Raw genomic sequence first — 22,448 nt, 5'->3', positions numbered from 1 at the left:
AGATATGTCTTAAATGGGAATTTCCCTGACTGGTCTGTACTTCTCCATATTTCATTCTTTGAGATGTAAACATACTTTAAGTTATCAGCTCTCAAACATTGGTGGTGATAGCAACACAGGATTATGTCAACAACACAAATATTTTATTCACTGTCCATGCACACACACACACACACACACACACACACACACACACACACACACACACACACACACACACACACACACACACACACACACACTCTTTCTTTAGAATTTCATAACCATTCAGAATGACTGAATTTAGAATTTGCATTTTAAACATTCCACTATGCCAAGATTTTAAAAACCTCCCTTTTAAGAATTTGAGATGTTACTAAAACTTCAGCTTTAATTTAATTAACTCCCTTCACTTTTCTCTGAAACACTGGCAGTGACTTGATCCAGAATAACCCTTGGACTGGACTTTAATGTACCACACTACACTCTGGCTGCAATGATTTAGAGACACCTGCAATAGCTCAGTGCTCAGGAAATGACATTGCACTGCTTTTTTCCTTTAAGACTGAGCTACTGTATCTTTTGTATTAGATCCGATTGAGGCTAGTGAAGTGCAGAGAGAGGCTGAGAACTGCTATGTCTTTCTAGCTCATAATTAAATTTGTTGAGCAAACCTGCTCCCCGACTATACTCTGACATCAAATCATACAGATCAAACTTCATGCAAAGAGAAAGACAATCTGTTTTAATAGGTGTATATCATAAAGTGCCCAAGGATATGAGACTGTAATAGAAAACAGAGATGAAAGCCTGCTTGCTCTGAGGCTGCCCTGTCATTACTGCATTAATGAGGTGATGAATATGAGTGTGGGAGGGCTTGGTGGCTATTTGTGACTTTGAAGCAAAAAGAACACTGTGCTCATCCCACCATAAGAGTCTAATTGAGAATTAATAAGCCAGATTGCCTGGCCATCAGTGCTGTGACTACGTTTACCCTTCTCTAATTACCTATCAATATGGCATCATTACACTATTTACATGCATTGTACTATGCTTTGCTTGTATTTAAACTATTCTTAAAGCGTATAGTTAAATAGTGAACAGGACTAATATGAAACGTATGTTGAGAAAAATTCTGAAGTTTATTTGTCAGCTTCTCATTAGTGCTTTGACCCCCTTATTGCCATGTCTGTACAATAAACTAACCTGATAGACATACTGACATTGAAATCATGTCCTTTGTGTTGGAAATGAGGGACCTCTATACTGTATAATTCAGCAGTGGAAAGCACACTTTATCCTTTCCCCAATAAAACTTACCAGTATGTACAGTATTGTGAAAAAGTCAGAGATCACCCTTCATTTATTTGAATTTTTCTGTCAAAATGGCCCTAAAAGGGGAATTCCACAAATTTCTCTGTCTGCATAACTCAGTGGTTAAAATGTAAACAATGCCATTCAGGGTGGTTTTGTGCAAAATGGTTCATTTGTAGAGAAATTACTGAATTACTGATTTATTTACAGTGGTGGTGATAGGAACCAGGGGTCCTGATGTCTATAACCCAAATGTAGCCATTTTATTTAATATCCAAAACCACCAACATACACAAGTCTTGATGATGCCACTTGAAATAATGGTAAATCTGAAAAAAATACTATTTTGCCCTGTGTATCCCTCCACTATGGGCAGATTAGAATAAATTGAATAAAAGATGTTTTAGGCCAAAACATATCTCAAAACCACTATTAAACAATGTCTCAGGCTGAGTATTCATAACCATTTCATTTAATTACTTTCTGTGATGACCTTAAACTCTTCGGACGTCTGGTTTTTATCATTGCTGCTGTGAACAATTCTGACTTGCTAAGTTTCTCTAGAACTAAGCATTTTCCACAGTCTACTATTTAAGACTTTGTGTTACCACTTAATTAAGCATTTTTTCTTAAATTGAGGAGTTCTCCTTTAAGTACATGTTCATTTTTCACTGGTTGCATTTTCTGCTTTTCACGATCCAAGTTATCTTAAATACCTGACTGGACTTTGTAGTGGTCAGTCAATTGTTCTGAGAACACCAGCAGCTTCTTTGTTTCAGTTGCAAGTTTTCTTCCTTTTTGTCTATTCCCTTTTCTCAATAAGGGCTTCTTGACAGCTACACATCCTTTAGACTCATAGCACTGGGCTGTCTTCTCACAGTTGGAGGGATGGACAGAAATACCTGTGGATTTTTTTAGATTTGATTCAAGTGGAGCTTGATTTTCTCCTCTCTCTCTCTCAAAGGTGAACGCTTTAAGTGCTGTTTATCTGGCTGTTAGAGTCTCATTTTCTCGTTATCTTTCAATCATTTTATGACATCCAGTTTTAGAAACTCCAGTTTTTTTTTCATTTATTTTCCTTCAACTTTCCTTTTCCTGTTCCAAATGGATAATTTAACTCTAATCTTCTCAAAAATACCTTCTGTAAAATGAGAAACCTGTACATAACGGCCCTGTAGACTGGAAACGAAATACAACAAGGCTGGTCTCTGACTTTTGCACAGTACTGTAAATGTTCAAAGAGAGATCCTGTGTGAATGGAACATTATAATCACACATGTCAGTAATAATTACCACAGACTGCATTAATTTAATCCTGTGTGAATAGAGCTTTGGGTAAGAGCTCATTAAATGAGTTCATGAGCAGCAGAACAAATAAACCACCACAACCTTTCCCACCCTGACCGCACTAATTTCACCTTTATTTACCAGCCTAGAGCTTCTTAGTAAGACACTAAAGAACTTTTTTTCGTTGTGGGTTATATGCACATTAATAATTAACTGAGACAAAACCAATACAGTTGCTGTGTCTTTCAAAGCTGTAGAGCTATGAACATCTCAGCTAAGTTCTGTTTAATGACTTGAGTCGCAGAACAAAAGGCTAGGTTAAGCTCTTCTTATTGTTCTGTAAAGGCAATAGGTTTAGCAATTAATGTAATAAAATTCATTCCACCGCGTTACGCACTCTTGCGTGAACTTGTTTATGAAACGGTGTATTACTTATTTAGCACAGCAACCCATAAAACATAATGCATATCACACTTTTTTACCCACCTGCAACTACTGCAAAGATGACTTGCATGTTATAAAATGAACTTGACCAGTTTGATGCTTAAATGAGAGAGAACTAGTTCCTATGAAATCAAATGCATTGCAAGACACTGTATTAGAAACCCTGCAGAGACACTCTTAGCTGGGTATGCAGTACTGTGTCAAAGTCATAGACCACCCTTTATTTTTTAATTCCAGTTAATATGGCCATAAATTCTCTGGGGTCCACGAACTCGCTTGCACTTATAATTTGATGTTTCTGTATATTTTACTCTATCGCTGCAATAATACATGCAAACACAGTTCAAACATTTCCTGAATCTGTACAGTCACCCTTACAGTTTCATTGAGATACATGTGATCTGCCTCTCATCATGTTTAATTGGAAAATTTGTAAGTCTGTCTACATTTTGTGTGCAACTGACCAAGGACTGACCATCACATAGGAAACCCTTAATTTTTCATTCCATCGACATTAGAGTAAAATAGCGTGCGAAGAGTTTTCAGTCACTGAAGTTGCTGCAGTAGTGATGAAGATAATGGAGCAATTTGATATGAAGCAAATAGGTGACATATGCATTTAAAGGCGGATTTAAGAAAATATGCAAAAATCGGGACAATGCCTTTAGATCCCAGCAGGTTATGTACAAGTAATTTCTTTTTTAGTGCCAGGAAATTAATCAAAAAACATACTTAACAGAAACGTATATGCATATATATATGTACGCTTTTAGCCTCCAAAGTTCAGTCTTAGAAATTAGTTGCATTTTCTGCCTCTCATGCAATGATGTAGAGGTCTGGACGCTGGGGTGGTCAGTCCATTGTTTTGACACCAGCAGCTTCTTTATTTGGTTTCCAAATTTTTGTCTATTTACTTTTTTTAGTATCGGCTTTTTGACAGCTACATATTCTTTCACACCACTAGTTGCGTTGTTGTCTTACAGTGAAAGGCTAAGTGTAAAAATCTCAGCAAGGTAGTGGTTTCTCATAAAGTCATCAGTGAATGTATTTTAAAATAGAATCCCATTTTTTTTGCAGAAGTATCAAACAGCATGCCATCCCAAAACCTCTCCATCAAACCTAACAGAACAGAATATTCCAAATGATCACGGACTGTATAAATTAGAAGTACTAGCATTAGCATGTCTGTTCAGTAGCATGCATCTCCATGGTCACTCAGGCTGTGTTTGGACTCTCCATCACTGTTGCACTCCACACTGTTGCTGACCACAGTCCCTCTCTCGCTCCCAGGTGACAGCTCCACCATGGCCTCAGGCAAACGGAGTTCCAGAAGGTTCTGCAGGTGTTTAATGTAGCTGATGGCCGCTCGTAGTGTCTCCACCTTGCTGAGTCTTTTATCCTCAAACTCTTGGGGCAGGTGCTCTCTAAGCCTGGCGTAGCCTTCGTTCACACACCGCACCCTCTGCCTTTCTCGCTCGTTGCGCTTTCGGATGAAGGCCGGCTCAAAGGAATAGTCGTACATGGCCAAGTGGCCAGGGAAGGGTAGGTAGGAGAAGTGTCCGCTGTACCTGTGGCTGTACATTGGCTCCAGGTATGTCTGTTCAAAGTGGAGGGGTAGACTCAAAGCCTCTCTGAATGGAGAGTGCTGGTGGTCCATTGAGAGGCCAAAAGCTAAAGGCCGTGTGTACGAGCCTTGTGAGTGGTCAGCAGCCATTTTTCTGGAACAAACAGGCAAAAAGTCATTGTTTCTTCTGGAATTTCTTCTTAAGTCTTAGATGTCAAGACTTGTTACTTTTATTTTGCAACACTATTTATATAGTACTATGCAAAAATCTTAGGCAGCTACATGCCTTATTGAAACCCATTTATCTTGGCAATCCAAGAATTAGAATAAGTAGAATATAGAATAAGGCCATTAGAAAAAGTAGACACAAATGCTTTCAAAAGTAACAAAAATTGAATTATTAACCACAATTTTAATGATATATGTTGTTGGAGTGGGGCTTTACACAGAAAGTAAAGTTCAGTGCTATATTATGATTAACAGCAGCTATATTAGAGAAATAAGCACATGCTTTATATTAAAGTAAGCTATTATTCTTTTCAAAACTCTTTCTGGTCATAATTGTTACAAATGGATACAGCATGTTAAACTGTAACTCCTTTATGTCTTTTTTAAAAAAAGATTTGTTGTTTTGGATGTAAGTTCCATCACTAGCACACCTGATTAATATAATAAAAGTTTTGCTTAACCAAATGATGTATTGGATGATAACTGTCATTAATACTGGGCTACCACAAGGAGTAGATTGGAAAAGATTAAACAAACACATTTCCATTTATTGTTGTTGGCACAAAAACTTGTTTCTCCAAAATAGTAACTTCACCGGAGAAGGAAAAAACTACTTCAATTTTAATGTAAGTCAATGGAATCAGACTTTTTTCCAAGTCATTTTGGGCCATTTCTTTTGGTCCATTCCTCGTGACATTTCCTTATAATGTAAAGGGCAACAAGCATTATCAAAATAGGCCAAAAACAGAAAAATAATAAAAATGGAGTTTCTTCTGACAACAGTGATATACTACCTCTTTACATATGTACTACTTATTAATATTATTTGGATTCATTGGAATGAAAGTGTTTTTCTGAGCAAATAAATGCATAATGTTCAGATAGCATAATGCTTTTTAAATATAATTAAAATATTTTCTCAGGTGCTTAAAATTCCACGATGCTGTATATTATTGTGTAATTGCATATTTATTACACAGTGTAACATAGTTATGTTTTTTACATTCAATTTACATTCTGTATCCACAAGTTTGAATCTTAAATGATGAACGACGAAAACATGGCAAAACCGCACTATAGATACAACTACAACTTTTTATATATTGGAATTATAATAAAATATCTCCTCTTTTACTTACAAACACAAATGACATCAATTTTAAGTTTAGGCTCTGCACTTTCTTCATATATTAAGCTATACATAAATAAATCAATATCAAATTACAGAATGCTTTTGTTATTGTCATCAAAAACACTTTGATCTAGATTTTTGTTCTCCACTACATGCCTTATATAACAGCTTCTTAGCATTTACTGAGAAAAACATAGTAGTTAATGAATAATAAATGATAATAAGAAAGTAATAACTTGAGTAAATAATAATGAATACTAGCCCAGAGTTGAAAACAGGACAAACAGAACAAATCCAATGGTCTAAAAGTTCTCTTACTTTGCAGCCCTGTTATCCAAGCCTACAGGATTCCTGCAGATGACAAAAATCATAGATAGCACTTGATCCGGAGGCTCTTTGTAGAATGCAGCTTAAGTTAACAAGTCTTTCCTCTCTCCTCTCTTTTTACATGACTGGAGGCCGTGTAGCAGTGGGTGTGATCTTATAAAAAAAAAGACACAACTTTCGGTGGGCACCCCCACCTTCTGAGAGTCGATGAAATGATAAGGAGTGATATCTGCACAACAGAGGGAGATCAGCTCTTCTCCCCCTCCACCGTTCCCTCATTCTTCATTCTCACACAGCTGAAGAGGCACAGTGAGTAGAGGCCTTTTGGTCAAGTCTCCACAGAAAATAAACAAACAAAGAAGAAGTCAGTTTCAGATTAAAATGAAATGACAGTGCTATCTTTTGTCTGAGTCCATTCAAGTTTTGTTTGATGTGTCCCAGCTGAGTTTACCGTATTTGGCAAACTAGTGAACAAGCTCGGCTTGTCAGTTTCCTCTGATTGAGTTTTCAGGTGTGCACTCATACATATAAATGCTCTTATTCCTCGGCTGTACAGCTCTAGAAACCTTCTGGATTTCCTGAACTTTGTAAAGGGTCTTCATTAAATCTACAAAGAACCATTCATTGTAAGGTTTATTAGTAAACTGAAAGTGGTCCTTCTGCGGCATCACTCCATCTTTGGCATCTTCTAAACCAAAAAGCATTCAAAAACTCATGTTACAACAATTGAGGCTAAAGGGGAAAACTGACCCCCCCCCACCCCTTTGAGTGGATACCTTTTTTGTAGTGGGCCATCTGCAGGTACAAGGAGTTTAGCACAAGGCTGTAAATCTTCCATAGGAACAACACTGCCCCCTGCTGGCGGGTACAGCACAATTAGCTTTACACACTTTACATACATTAAAATAAGTGCAAATCACTACAACAGAGCAGTGTTTCTCAGTCCAGTTCTTGGAGCTGATCGTGCTGCAGAGTTTACTTAACTCTGTAGTGCAGAGTATTCTTAGAGTGTGTTTAATGCTTAATGGTAACTTTATTTGCATAGTCCTCTCTAGATGTTTTGCAGATGTTCAACCTGCATTTAATCTACATATTTACATTTAAATCATATTCATTTTCCTAAACCATAAACTTGCCCCTTATCCTAACCATAATCCTAACCTCAACCCTGGTCCTAAACCTAACCCTGCTACACTAAGCATAACCCTAACACTGTTGAGAATCAACAGATGGTTTGTTAATAATTTGGGGATCCATATGTGTCATGTGACCTTTGTATAATCAGATTTTTAATATAGCAGCATATTCATATCAACATTAAAGAACTAAGCATTTTGTGGCTGTCATATCAAACCTTCAAAACTTCTATGAATATTTCATGATCAGTGGACCAATGAAAAAGGTCTAAAATTACTCAGAATGAAATCTCATCATACTAGTTATGGTTATGTGTTGGAGATACAATGTTTTGCTATGATCATGTTTATTATTAAATGCTTGGGTTGTTTTACCTCTTGGGATTCATTTGCTTAAATTACTTGGTCTTAAAGGTGCAGTGTGTAAGATTTAAAGGGATCTGTTAGCAGAAGTGGAATGGAGTGTACAGTGTACGTGTTTTTATTAGTTTATAATCACCTGTAACTATGAATCATTGTGTTTTCGTTGACTTAGAATGACCCCTTCATATTTGCATAGAGAGTGACGAACGGGCAAACCAAACATGGGCTCTAGAGAGCGCCTTTCATGTTTTTACATTGAAGCGGCAGCTTGAATTTGGTGGTGCTAAAGCACCGGTTGGAAGATGTAGAAAGAAGAATAATCAGTGGTTGCTTCCAGGGCTGGCTAACTACTTTTTGAAGTCTCAGAACCCACACTTTCACAAATGGAATATCGTAATTATTATTTAGCACATGAAAAAGCAAGTAAGGGTGAGAGAGGGGGCCACGGTCACCCTGATGCAATTGCTGGCCCCCTGGCGAGCATAATATTCCACATAATAAGCGTCTATCTGATATATTACATTAGGCACTAGGGCTGTCAACTGTTAAAGAATTGTGAAAAAAAGCAAGAGAAAACCCCAGAAAATTAATATTCTATTGTGACAAAAGCAGCTTTACTGAGGCTGTCTGCCTCATAAGTTCTCCTGTGGGTCTGCGCCTCTGCACTGAATGCACTGCATAAGCCATTTAAATCATGAAAGTGATGGGCACAATGTCAATTTCTTGATTTAAATGAAAGCTGAAATGAGCAAATAATACACCAATACACCAACTACATGGTAATGATGGCAGAGTGTTCACAACCCAGCTCAGCCACACAGAGCAATTTAAAAAGTGCTGTTGGAAATACTTCGGACCTTCATAGGTCAGTTGATAGCAGCTACAGTTAGACTAGCATTCCAGTGCTAACAACCTGAGGGCACATCTTGAAAATATGAACCCAAATGCATCCGATTCAGCTCCTCTTCAAAATGATGTTGCCCCTGATAAATCATGGTTACTTACATGCAGCACTGATGGATAATGGAAATAATAATGGAAAGTGAAATTGGTAAAAAAGTCTTATGCCTCAGTTTAATAATAAAGATTTATACCTTTTTTGGACCTTATTTACTCTCTGTAGTTGCAGGGTTATTTGGTGCTGATTTCTTCTCTTCAGCAAATGTACTCTGCTGGGGAATTGGTGAAGGAGAATGTGAATTTGAGGGGGAACTGAATCTGATGCAATAATGTGCTGGTTTGTCCTCTTATGAACATAATGCACAAAGATAGTCAAATAAGTCAAATCTATATGTTTAGTTTTATTTAATGAATATCCAAACATCATTTCTTGCCAAATTTGACAGCCCTATTGCACATCAGATAGTTAGCAACATTAATTGTTAATTAAGAAAACAAAGTATATCAGTATGTAATTCCTTTACGTTCATATTGACATTGTTTTCAACTAGTCTATATACTACAACACTATGGAGGAATTCCTGAAATTCAGTTATTGCTTTTGGTTTTGGTGTGCCACAAGATTTGCAATGGCCCCATCTGGCCACCTCTATGAAACATTTTTGGGAGCACCACTGCAAAGAAGTGAAAACATGAAGAACTAAAATGTAATTGTGACAGGTGACAGCAGAAAACCAGACAGCCACTGTAGGTTTTACTTCACGCTTGGAAAGGGAGGGGTGAGGGAGGGGTATTCATTTGGAAAAAACAGATCCAGTATCCTTTCATTTAAGTTAAAATGTGGAATTTTACAGTAATTAGCCGTTACTTGCAAAGTATACTGTAGTGAATATGGTGCTTCACATTCTTTGCTGCTTTGTCAGTTTGTGTAATTGTCTTTGATTTGTTTTTAACATGTTATTCTTACCTTTACATTTTACTGTTACCATGATGGCACTTTGTGTGATGTTTTGTGTTTTATTTAACACGTTCATCCTGTAATGTTATAATTAATAGATACAGGCAGTTTTCATCAAATTCAGTTTTTATTCTTTATCATTAAAAAAAACAAACTTTTTTTCTCACTGCCTGCTTCAGTCCACTGCTGCTCCCAAAACACTGATGCTAAACTTATTACTTGCAAACATGTGCACTACTGAGAACATTATTAGTTTGATCAGTCCTTTAAAAGACCTCAGTAACACTGAGATAAATAAGTGGGTCATTACACTGGCTTTAGCTTGAACCTCAGTGTTTGTAAAAAGGCAGTTTATTGAGGTCCTTATTGAGGTCCTCTTATAAATTTTAACAAGTATGTTTGCTACATGTTGTGCGCTGATTCTAAAATAACTCATAAACAAGTACTAATGGCATTTCTTTTTAATTGTATATACATTTTAGTTGTTGAGTATTCTAAAATGCATTCCACTAAAAATGCAAAAGTAACAATATTCAGAATACTGCCTTTACAAAATGTAACTTGGACTGAAATGGATACTTAATTTCTGTATTCTGAATATGTATTCCCAATACTTGTATTTCATTACATCCCAACACTAATTAAGACCATATTGTTAAGTGTATGCCACGGCTGTAATGTCATGTTCAGTTTATTTGTCATATGCTATTGTGAAAACCTGTGTGATTGTTCTCTTAATTATGTGACAGTATGCATGAAGCCTGGCAGCTAGATTTGTGGTGTTTGCCTATATTTTCACAAATTGTACTACATAACATAACAAAACTGAAGGTCCTCTTGCAAAGGCCCTTTTCCACCACAGGGATCCATGCCCCCAAGGACTCCCCCACTGTCTCCTACCACCTATGTGGCACTGCATTGGTCCTATGCTGGACCTTGCAGATGGTGGGTCCACATGACCTCCCAACATAACCTTTTCTGGCTGAGCCCAGCCGGGTTACTTGGGCTGCCTGGTCATCAGGTGCTCGCCAGGCAACACTACCTCCAGGGGTAGGTCACAGTATCCCTATTCTGGACAGCTTACACTGTCTCTTAGGTCCTTTAATCATGGGAGATTTTGGATTGATTTACTCTGGGTCTTCACTCAAGACCTTTTTGCCTTGGGAAACCCTACTAGAAGCATACTGCTCCAGACAACTTGGCTCTGAAAATCCCTAGACCACACAAGCCCTTCCACCACGACAAGGCCCCAATCCAGGAAGGTCTTTTAGTTTACTTAATTTTGGCAACAACTCCTAATGTTGTTTATTTTTTGCTTATATTAAAGTGAAGTAAATTAAAACACTTTTTCAATGTTTCAAACTTCTATCTACATTTATCATACTTCTGCTACATAATTACACAACATGACAATATAAAACAAATGTAAACCCTATTACTGAGTACAGCCACGTGCATTGGTGGTAGATCTAAACTTTGGTAAGCTCTATGTGATTAAAAAGACTTTCTCTGAGGGAGTGTTGAAGAAAAAGAGCCATTTTCTCTCTGTCTGGACTTTCGCTTGCTTAGCTCTTGAACGACCTCACTTTCGAACTCTCCCTACTCAGCACTAGCATTGCCAAAGAGATTTAAAGACTCAATAAGAGGACCTGCGATGTCCTTCCACTTTATGTAGAGGATGAAAGCATAAATGTCCCACAGTCTTCTTATTGATCTACATTAGTGTTCTGGCCTCCACAAACCACAGGACTGCACTTTTTAGCTCTTGCCCAGGGCTTATGTAGTATAACCCCAGTACAGAGTACATTGCTTTCATTACCAATGACCTGAAGATCTTGCAATTTTAGCTGAGCTCGTAAGTTTGTCTTAAAATAACAGATTATTGACAAATAAAAGGTCTTTAGAACAGTGGTTACAGCCATAAGAAAATATAGTATTGTAAAAGAAAACAGTACTGATGTTTTTTCATTGGTCAGGAACTGCATGTGTAAAGATTTGCCACCCATGGTCAAATGACTTTTTATTTACTATTTTTGTTGAAAATGAGTATACATGCTTTACAAAGAACATGCGTCTGCGCTTTTCAATGCACAATTGCTGTTTATTGAATTGTTTTGATATTGTGGGTGTTCAATCTTTTGCATACAACTTCATATTTGTATACACACAGGTGACAAATGAAAAGAGAAAAAAAAACATCTTAGGTGTTGGGCCACTATAAGCCATAAGAACAGCTCTAGTAAGCCTAAGGCATAGATTCTACAAATCACTGGAACAGTACTGAAGGGATATAACACCATTAGTCCAAAAGATATTCCCTCAAACTGTATTTTGATGATGGTGGTGGAAGCACTGCCTAACATGCATGTCCAAAATCTTCCATAGGTGTTGAACTGAGTTGAGACCTGGTGACTGTGAAGGTCATGATGTACATTATTTTCAAACTCATCAAACCATTTAGTGACCCCTCGTATGCTGTGGATAGGGACATTGTCACCCTGGAAGAAGCTACTCCTGTCAGGATAGAAATGTTTTATCATAGGCTAATACCAGTCAGAATGATTTTGTATTGATTCAGTGATTGTTCCCTCTGAGAGTACAAGTAGACCCAAACCATGCGAGCAATGGCTCCTACAATAAGACAGAGCCACCTGACTCCCTCACTGTAGGTAAAGGAGTCAAGCAGTGGGACCTGAGCTGTTCTCTTGGTGTATGCTGCACAGGCACTCACTCATTTGTAGAGAAACAAATGTTTATTCATCTTTAATGAGAGGTTTACACACTGCAGCATTAGCAGGTGGCAAAACAAAATAAGGTTTATTAGAGAGGTTAGAGGTCTAAAGGTTTGATTATAATGGGACCTGCACATACAAATGCATTACTTTATAAGCACAAATTTATCAATGTTTCACAATAGAATGTGAACATATGATCACGTGCAACAGAACCGTCCAAGATCATAGAAATTACAGATCAAAACATCACGCTCACTGAATGTGTGCCTTCAACCACAATTTCCTACTCTATTTACTGATATCTTTCCTGTAGGTTTAAATGCAGAGGTCACTTTACTCACCGTTTTGTTGAAACACTAGACAGTTAAGCATGTGGCTGAAAGTCCGGGCACCTGTACCCCAATAATAAGCCCTCATTCAAAGCCATTTAGAGCCTTCCCGCTTGTCATCTTCATCCAAGATCAAGGTTAACTACACCGACTCAGCATTTTTATAGTTGCCACAGAGCACAGTAGCATGCTAATTGCTTAATTGCTTCATGTAGTAGACCTGTCTGGAAGCATTTGCACTTTCCTCTCATTCATTTTAGTTGTTCAGACAGTTGCTACACCTGCTCAGCCACGCAATTATCCAGTCAGCCAATCATGTAAAGTCAGAAAGGTTTCTCTGTGATAGGGACAATAATTTAACATATTTTGAAGGTTGTATGTTCACTTTGAATGATGCAGCATTTCATCAAAGTACTTAAACTTCAACTGAAGCAAAGGATTTGTGCATGTCTTTCACCACAAACCAATTGGCCTCTATTTTACTGTTCCCTCCAATGTCCGCCGCAGAGAGGCCAAGGCCTTTCCATCTTTTCTATTCCCTCTGAGCCTTAATGTCAAGAGAAGTGAATCACCTCATCTCCTCTTTCATATCTCATCTTTTATTCCCAGCAGCCTTGACTTATAGCCATCAGCACAGTGCACAACCTGCATAGCTGGACGCTGGACAGCAGAACACTCTGATAAACTGCCAGGCTTGAGCATTTTAACCATAGGCCTACATCAATACTCTCAGAAGTATATGGGTTTTCTGTATGGCCTCAGCCTACACGACACTTTGCTGACTGAATTTGCTGACCGAGTCCGGTGGCATTGCTGATGGAGTTTGAAAGCATAATTTGAAATATTTATAGACAGTTCAGTTCAAGTTGCCTTCCCACATAGCATTATATGCGCATGTGTTTTAACTGTTACTCTCAGCCTGAACCGTGGTTTGACACATTCATTCAGTTAAACCCTTTCGGATGAGAGACAACTAACATTGTGATTTATGACTCAGCAATGGGGAATTCAGTGTAAGTACATGGGGTTGACCCAGAACCAGAGGTTGAAAGGAAGTATACATTTACACATAAATAGTTTGGTGGGAAATCATGTTTACAACGTTTTCTACAAAAGATATGTTTGGTGTTTGAAGGTGTGCGCTGAAGCTATGTGCTTAATAAAGCTAACATGGTGAAATATCACAATATAACATGGCTAATATCACACCAAGAAAGTTAGAAAGTTCATGTTAAGCAATTTCAAATAGACTTGCTTATGTTGCTTCTGACACTATATGACATACTGTTATCTGTAAAAATTGATACGTCAGATAGCTGATAACATTAATGGCAGCCATTTTTAAATCTGTTTCTTCTCCATTTTCCTCTAAGTATACTGTTCACTGATAAATATTGTTCACTGTGTCATGCACGCAACAAAGTCTGTGATTGGTCCGTTAAAAAGGCATGCCATGAAACAAAGATGAATGACTTTGAGAAGCTTTGTTTCGCAAGAAGTATGCCAAGGGCTTTGGCAGATACGCCAATATTTCACTGTGAAATGAGCATTTGTTAAATAAACAATGAATACCTCCTAAATGTAAGACGTTAAGGCTATTATTTGTTAGCACCAACTATTACTAAGCACCAAAACATATAAGTTACCTTCTATTTAGGTTCACAAGAGGACAAGGCTAAAGTTGGCTTTCTATTCACCAGCTTCTTGCTCAAATTGTCGCATTCCAACTTAAATGGTAGCAGCATTCTGGACTTGCACGTCACCAGTTGTGATAGAAGAGTTTTCTAATAGCAATGGGACTTCATCACACCGTCATACCATCAAGATCTGTCATGAAACCGCAGAGTGTATGCAAGCTTGTAAGCTCAAGAAGGCACTTTCAACTTTGCGCAAGCATCAAGAATTTGGTTTCACAATTCATAAGACATATGCTGAGGTCTAAGCAGGTTCACTCTTAGGGGTGGTTCACTATGTATTATTTTGTTTGAGTACCGAGGCATCCTTTCTCTGTTGCTTTTAACAGTAGAAGCACGTTTTGCACGCTGCGTGCAATGTGTGTTATGCATCCTGCGCCGCTGTCTTTTGTGTGGAATCCTCTAGGAGCCTTGATTTAAAAATTGGATCAGGTCAGAAGGAAAGAGGGCCTTCAGTTAAATGAATATGATTTCAGCAGCTTTTTTTCTGTTTGGCTTGTCTTCACTGGCAGTGCCACAACTGCTAGGTAAACTGATCAATTTCTAAGAGGGAGAGACAGAGGGAGTGTCCGAGCTTTCTGCCTGCACATATTGATGCAATAGTCAGCTAGCACAGCTGATTGATAGGCATGACGCTATTGTTGCTTAGCAACAGTGAGAACTGCATCCTTTTCCCACCTCTCGAAAAAATGCAGTGTGAATCCAACACTATACTTTGTCCATCCTTGTCTTGCATATTTTTTTGGCACATAGCAGTAGAAAAGGTCAGACTTATGACTGGGATGGATGTTGTCTAACTGAGTGAACATGGACAATCAATAATGTATTGAGTCCTAGTGAAGTTTCTAAGTTTGTTTTTTTGTTCACTAATAAGTGCATTTTTCAGCTTATCAGTTGGCAATGGCCTGACTAAGCTAGCTGAATAATTGGATAGGCTGTAAAGTGTAGCAGTAATAGCCTTTGCTCTCTTTTACAGGATTAGGAGGATTATGGAGAGTGTAAATATAGAATGGAGACAGCGTGCTTGACAGGTCTTGATCAACAGGCCAGGTAAACATGTGGTGAATTAATGAATCTCACAGTTAATGAAGGACCGGACTGGCACAGGAGGAGGAAGGAGAGAAAATATTTACTTGGCCAAAATGTAAAATAATAAAAATAGTGGCCGGTGTTTAAATGTAGATCAGTGAATATGGATCTTTTGATTTATTTTATATACATTTGATAGGATCTGCAGAGGCATTTTAAATTACATAACTGAAAACAATCCAAATCTTCCAAATCTGAGTTTGTTGGTCATCAGTGCTGCTGTCAGTCTGCATATCCTGCTTTCTGAAACCTTCTGACATGATGGCAACCATGTTTGATGCTGTTTGTTGGGACTAGCTAAAGACATCATGGGGAATAAAACAGTCAGTAAACCTTGTTGATGGTAGACACTAAAGCACCAGACTATAATCCAATCAGCAAAGTCTAACCCAATTGCTTCCCTTGTTTTGAGCTTTATTGCTGATGCTGGACCTGACAGCCTGTTCAATGTCAGCTGGGAGCATCATTCCCAGTGCATGAGATACATCACACTCAGCCCTCCGAACGCTGTGAAGGCAGCATCAAATTCACAGTTTACTCGCTACCCATTCTAGTGGTTAACTGCTAGATGTCTAGAGATTGTATTGTCATTTTTGTATACTACCCAAATATAATTTAATAATGCTTTATTTCATTTATTTTCTATTTATTTTACCTTTATTGAACCAGAGAAATCACACTGTGATTAAAAGTCTTTTACAAATGAGCCCTGGTCAAGAAAGCAACGCAAAAAGCCATCAACAAAAAACACCATCACAAAGAACAAAAATGATAGAATTGTCTAACAATTATCTTTCAGTTTCACTCTCTTCTTAGGAGATTACAAGTTTAAATCCTGGCCATCCTGTGACTGATAAAGTCACTAATTATAGTTGATGCCACTAAAATTTCAGGTCATGAATGTCGGCCAATATTATGGATCATTATGTATTTTTGACAGAATTTCTTGTTTCATAGAGCTTTGATAATTGATATCAAACCATATCTTTGTCACTATCAGTGAAAACTGACTTTTAAGGGTCAACATTTAACCCCTAAAAGGACAGGAAAGGGAAGAGATGGGTAAGGGCTAGAAATAAATGAATCAAGCAGAGAATTCTGTATGCATCTCTTAGATTTAGATTTTGACTTAGACAGACTTTATTGTCATTCAAATTAACACCGTACAGTGCATTTCATAAGAATGAAATTTTATTGCCTTGGCTCAGAGTAGATTAGTAGTACAAGTAATACAATGCAGTGCAAGATACAATGTAATGCAAAGTACAATGTAGTGCAAAGTGTAGTGCATATGTAAACATATGTATGTCGACAGATAAATAATTTTTAAATAGGTATATGTACATGAGTATATTGCACTGGAGGTCCCATGTATGAAGTAATCAAAAAAAGAAAGATTTGGAACAGCATGTTATTTAGAGTTCATCAGTCTCATGGCATGTAGGAAGAAGCTATTTTTGAACCTATTTGTTCTGCTTCAAAGGCTTTGGAACCTCCTTCCAGAGGCCAGCAGCGAGAACAGTCCGTGGTGTGGGTGGGAGGGGTCTCTGCTTATGCTCTTAGCTCTGGTCAGACAGTGACTTTTTGCAATGTCCTGTACTGAAGGAAGCGAAGTCCCAATAATTTTCTCTGCCTAACCACCCTCTACAGGGACTTCCAGTCAGAAGCGCTGCAGGCTCCTGCCCAGACAGAGATGCAGCTGGTCAGTATGCTCTCTACAGTTCCTCTGTAGAATGTGGTGAGAATCGGAGATGTGCTCTTGTCATCCGTCTCAGGAAGTGCATGTGCTGCTGAGCTCTTTTGACCAGAGCTTCAGTGTGGGTGGACCAGGTCAAAGTGTCCATCATCTGTACCTCCAGGAACTTTGTTTTGCTGACTATCTCTACTGCTGTGTCCTTGATGAGTGGCGTGTAGTTGGGTTGGCTCCTCCTGAAGTTGAAGATGAGCTCTTTGGTTTTCTCGATGTTCAGGACCAGATTGTTGGTTTCACACCAGTCAACCAGATGGTTCACCTCCTCTCTGTAGTGCAGGTCGTTGTCATCCTGGATTAGGCCAACTACTGTTGTGTCATCTGCAAACTTCACAATGTGGTTGGTGGTGGACCTGGTGCTGCAGATGTGGGTCATCAGGGTGAACAGCAGCGGGCTCAGGACGCAGCCCTGAGGGGAGCCGATGCTCAGAGAGATGACACTGGAGATGTTGTTGCCCACCCGCACAGAGTAAGGTCTATTTGTTAGAAAGTCCACCAGCCAGTTACACAGGTGGGTGCTGAAGCCAAGGGGGGCCAGTTTGCTTATCAGATGTTGTGGGATGATTGTGTTAAACGCTGAGCTGAAGTCCAGAAACAGCATGCGCATGTGTGTATTCTTTCCTGCCAGGTGTTCTAAGCTCAGGTGAAGTGCAGAGGAGATGGCATCGTCTGTGGAGTGATTAGGGCAGTAAGCGAATTGGTATGGGTCGAATGTGGAAGGGAGTTTGGAGGTAATATGGTTCTTTACCAGCCTCTCAAAGCACTTCATCATGATGGGGCTGAGTGCTAAAGGGTGGTAATCATTGAGGAAGGAGATTGTGGGTTTTTTGAGCACTGGTATGATTGTGGTAGTCTTTAGGCATGTTGGTTCGACAGCCTGTTTCAGTGAGGTGAACCCCGGCCAGCTGTTTGGCACATTCCTTAAGCACCCGACCAGGTATATTGTTGGGGCCCGCCAGCTTTCCGAGTGTTTACTCTCCCTAGGGTTCTTTGGACATCCGCCATATCCAGGCAGAAAATCTGCTCATCAGGGTGAGGAGTAGATTTCACTGCAGAAATGGTGTTCAGTGCCTCAAACATTCCAAAGTATTTATTTATTTCATTGAGAAAGTTGATGTTATTTTCACAGGGGGGAGGAGTAACTTTATAGTCCATGATTGTCTGGATGCCTTGCTACATTTGTCTTGTGTTCGATGGATTCTGGAAGAAATCTTGTTCTTTTTGACCATGAGCACGCTTTGCCCAGTTATGGCCCAGTTCAGGTTTGCTCTCGCTGTTCTGAGTGCCACCTCATCGCCGGATTTGAAAGCGGTGTTTTGTGCTTTAAGCCTTGTGTGTACCTCACTGATCATCCAAGGTTTCTTGTTGGCCCATGTGAGGATGTTTTTAATCATACTCACGTCCTCTGTGCACTTCTGGGTGTATGCAGACACAGACTCAGTGTACTCATCCACCCGTGTATGATGATTTTCAGTGGCTACTGCCTTGAACATGTCCCAGTCCGTGCACTCGATGCAGTCTTGTAGTCTCTAATAATGGTCTAGGTAATTAGGCATGTGTATCAGCACTAGACTATATTCCAAGACTTCAGGCTGATAATGATCTTCTCCTACTTTAGCAGTTTTAATTACAGTCATGTGTGATAAGTTTAACCTGGTGAAACTGACTTAGCGTCTGCAAGTGATAGCACATCGATTCCCTAAAAAGTGCTGCAGGAGACACAAGTCTGCTCTGTCTACAGAGCTTAAGTGATTTTTTTTTTGTAATAACTTTTTTTTCTCATTAGCCCTGCTACTAGAGTTCAACAAAGTAGAGCATTAATGCCGAACGATCAAAAAACATTTATGATGGAACCTAAATGAAGAAAAGTTTACATCAATGAGCATTAAATTAGCACTAAAACAGCTGATTTATTGTACTATATTATACACAGATAGCAGTAGTTGGCTCAGGAAAAGATTGACAGAAGTACATCTTAATTTATCACATCATTGAAACCATAAACTCAGAGAGTATTATGATTGTTATGATAAATTGTTTGACTTTCAAAATCAAGTCAAGTGGTCTTTACCATTCCTCTACAGAACACGTGTACAATGGAAATAATTATTGTTCGTTCATGGTTCAGAACACAACAGTAGCACATTACAGTGGACTACAATTAGTGCAGATACATGACAGATATACAACATACAATAAATACACAAGACAATAAATACACATGACACTCACTAGACAAGGAAACAAAACAACACTACCTACAAATGGGCAAGACATACACTATAAGGCCAAGTAGAGGTGGGTAATCCAGGTCCCAAAAGTAAAAAACCCTCCCCAGGACTTTGTTCCAACTGCTTCTCTAATTTAATCAAACCAGCAGCAAAGGTGTTCAGGCAGTTGGAACAAAATCCTGGGGAGGGTTTTTACTTTTTGGACCTGGATTACCCACCCCCAAGTACGTGGGCAACACTCCTAATTATTGAGTTCAGGTGTTACCTCCACAACTGTTGCTATCAGGTGTATAAAATCAAGCATAAAGCCACACATTCTCCATAGACAAACACTGGCTGTAGAATGGACTCATGGAGCAAAGGAAACATGTTCAGTGGAATGATGAATCTTGCTTCACTATTTGGCAATCTGATAGATGAATCTGGGTTTGGTGGATGCCAAGACAATATTAACTACCAGAATGCCAAAAATAAAGTTTGGTAGAGAGGGGATAATGATCTAGGGCTGAGTTTGGGCTCAGCCCCTTAGTTCCAGTGAAGGGTAATGTTATTGCTACAGCATACAAAGACATTTTAAACACTTACATGCTTCCAACTTTGTGGCAACAGCATGCATGTACCCCTGTGTACAAAGCAAAGTCCCTAAAGACAAGGTTTGATGAGTTTGATGTGGAGGAATTCTTCTCAGCTGTCCTCCCAATCTGCTGTAGGTTCTTGTGGTCTGAGATGATACAAGTCCCATACCAGATTGTGAGACAGCTGGTCAGGACTATCTTTATTGTCCCCCTGTAGAAAGTAATGAGGATAGAAACAGAGAGATTAGCTTTCCTCATCCTTTACAGGAAGTGAAGTTGATGCTGGGCTTTCTTGGCTAGGCAGGTGATGTTGAGGGTCCAAGTGAGGTCGTTGTTGATGTGCTCCCCAAGGAACTTGGAGCTCTGGGTTTCTCCACTGTTGAACCATTGATTTGCAGTCGAGAGTGATCAATTGAAATTATGACGACATTAATTGCAACTGCATTTTATGTTGATGTAACATAATTCATATACGCACACTCTACTGGATTGCTTGATTGATTAACTGATTGACAGAGTGATTGATTTTGTATTGAATTAACATTTTTTGAGTGACGCTTGCAGTTTCATTATGTTCTTCAACTAAACATCTCTATTTCAACTACAATATGAGTGATCACTGATCTGAGATGCGTCATTAATTTTAGAAAGTTACAGCAGCTTGTTGTGAAGTTGGACAACAGTACTTCACCTGGACTGAGATTTCAGTCCTCTTCCTGCCGTGAGTGGAGCTAATAGTGTTTTCAAAAAGCCTCTGTTGGGAGTAAATGTGATTCACTTGGACCTCTCCATCTAATTGTCATGCACGGTTTGTATGGTTTGGGTCAATGTTGTCAGGATTATTTATTAATTTAATCCGTCTGTTTGGGAAGAAGCGATTGATACTCAGATACTTGCTCATTAATCTAACTCTCGGCCTTCATTAAAGCAGACACAACCCCTCTCTCCCTCATCCCTAATTTGGCCAATTACTCGTCTCTTATCTTTACTCCTTTACCTAACCCCTGCTTCACTCTTTCACTTCTCCACCTCCTTCCCCCCTCCTCCTCACAACTGCAAAGCTGCTGCACTATATGGGTTTATTGTTTACAAATTACAAATTTTGCCTCTCTGCTGTGGCTATTTGCCATAAATGGAGGTAAATGTATAAAGTAGCAAGGAATTTGTCTATTATCCAAGATAAATAGGAAAACAAGAATAGGGAAACAAGTCCCATTGCACAACTTGCAGTAGATGGATTAATAGATGGTGGAATTGATGGGATTCTATTACAACAGCTTACTGTCCCCTGCTGTGTTTTCTCATCTAAATCAGTGAATATCTGTAAGGACTCAAGTGAATCCTCAGGCTAATTTTCTTCTCTAAACTTGTAGGGAGTCTCATAAAAAGAATGAAAAAGGGACTTAACAGTAATAAATCATATATAGCTTTTTAAGTATGTATAACAATAACACACACTGTCACTGATGTGGAGCACTACTCTTATGAAGCTCCAAAAGCTACATGATTCACCCAAAATTGCATGAATGAGTAGGTCTACAGGTGTTCCTAATAAAGTGCTTGGTGAGTGTATGTTTTAGTTAATTAACTTGGGGAGACTATTAGACCTACTTGCTGTGGCTTTCTGTCAGTACATAAAACACACAGTGCAGCTTTGTTTAGAAACTATGAGAGCATGAATGTGTTGCAGTGGGAGTGCTGACAAATGGCAAGGTCAATTTTTTTCCACACTCTTTTTGTATTAATTGAATGAAAAAAAACGATTGATATAATTTATGAACTTATCATACATTTATTTTGGTATCAGCTGGCTAACTCTTCATTTGTCTCTTTTCTCTTTGCAATAGTGTAGAGTGGAAATGGGCTAGTTACGGCAAAGTCTGAAATGTGCACCCCAGTGTCCTTCTACTGAGTTCAGAGTCCTGGTGTGGCTCATCAGCTGAAACTTTTTCCCATAATAAGGAAGCATTTGGCGCTGAGTCCACGTAATACTATCACTTGGACATCATGACTAATGATGTATAGTTAGGTGGGAACCCATCTTTCTCTAATACTGAACGTAAAAAATGGGCTATTAGAGTTGAGTAGACAGGCTCAGCTGGCAGATAGATACTCTATAATGGCTTCTTTCTCAGGATGCTAGGATACAGAAAAGAAAAAGTAATGGCAGCTAATAGTCAGCTCCTGCATGTCCACAAAGACAAACTAGACAATTTGACAAGAGTAACAAAATGTACCAAACCATTCTGTCCTATGAAGTACTGAATGCATTTCATTTTACCAAACACTCTGTAAGTGGTTAAAGAATGAGTAATTCACTGCTTTGGCCACCGCTCCTTTACTGAAACCCACCCCTAAACACTGACCAATCCTAACTTATTAACTAAGAAATTTTACCCATTCACTCAGAGGT

At 38.8% G+C, this 22,448-nt stretch overlaps 1 protein-coding gene across 1 annotated transcript; it reads right to left on the bottom strand.

Moving 5' to 3' along the window:
• Positions 1-2,353: 2,353 nt before the first annotated feature.
• Positions 2,354-6,373, bottom strand: LOC108425318 (achaete-scute homolog 4). The gene is made up of 2 exons (XM_017693888.2): positions 6,267-6,373; positions 2,354-4,742 (listed from the first exon to the last, which is right to left on the bottom strand). The coding sequence occupies exons 1-2, from the start codon at positions 6,317-6,319 to the stop codon at positions 4,214-4,216; spliced, it is 582 nt and encodes a 193-aa protein (XP_017549377.1). The 5' UTR covers positions 6,320-6,373; the 3' UTR covers positions 2,354-4,213.
• Positions 6,374-22,448: the final 16,075 nt, after the last annotated feature.

The sequence above is a fragment of the Pygocentrus nattereri genome, chromosome 1 (assembly GCF_015220715.1).
Source record: "Pygocentrus nattereri isolate fPygNat1 chromosome 1, fPygNat1.pri, whole genome shotgun sequence".
NCBI classification, from domain to species: domain Eukaryota; kingdom Metazoa; phylum Chordata; class Actinopteri; order Characiformes; family Serrasalmidae; genus Pygocentrus; species Pygocentrus nattereri.
Note: the sequence above shows the minus strand (reverse complement) of the source record. Positions and strands in the feature narration are given on the sequence as shown.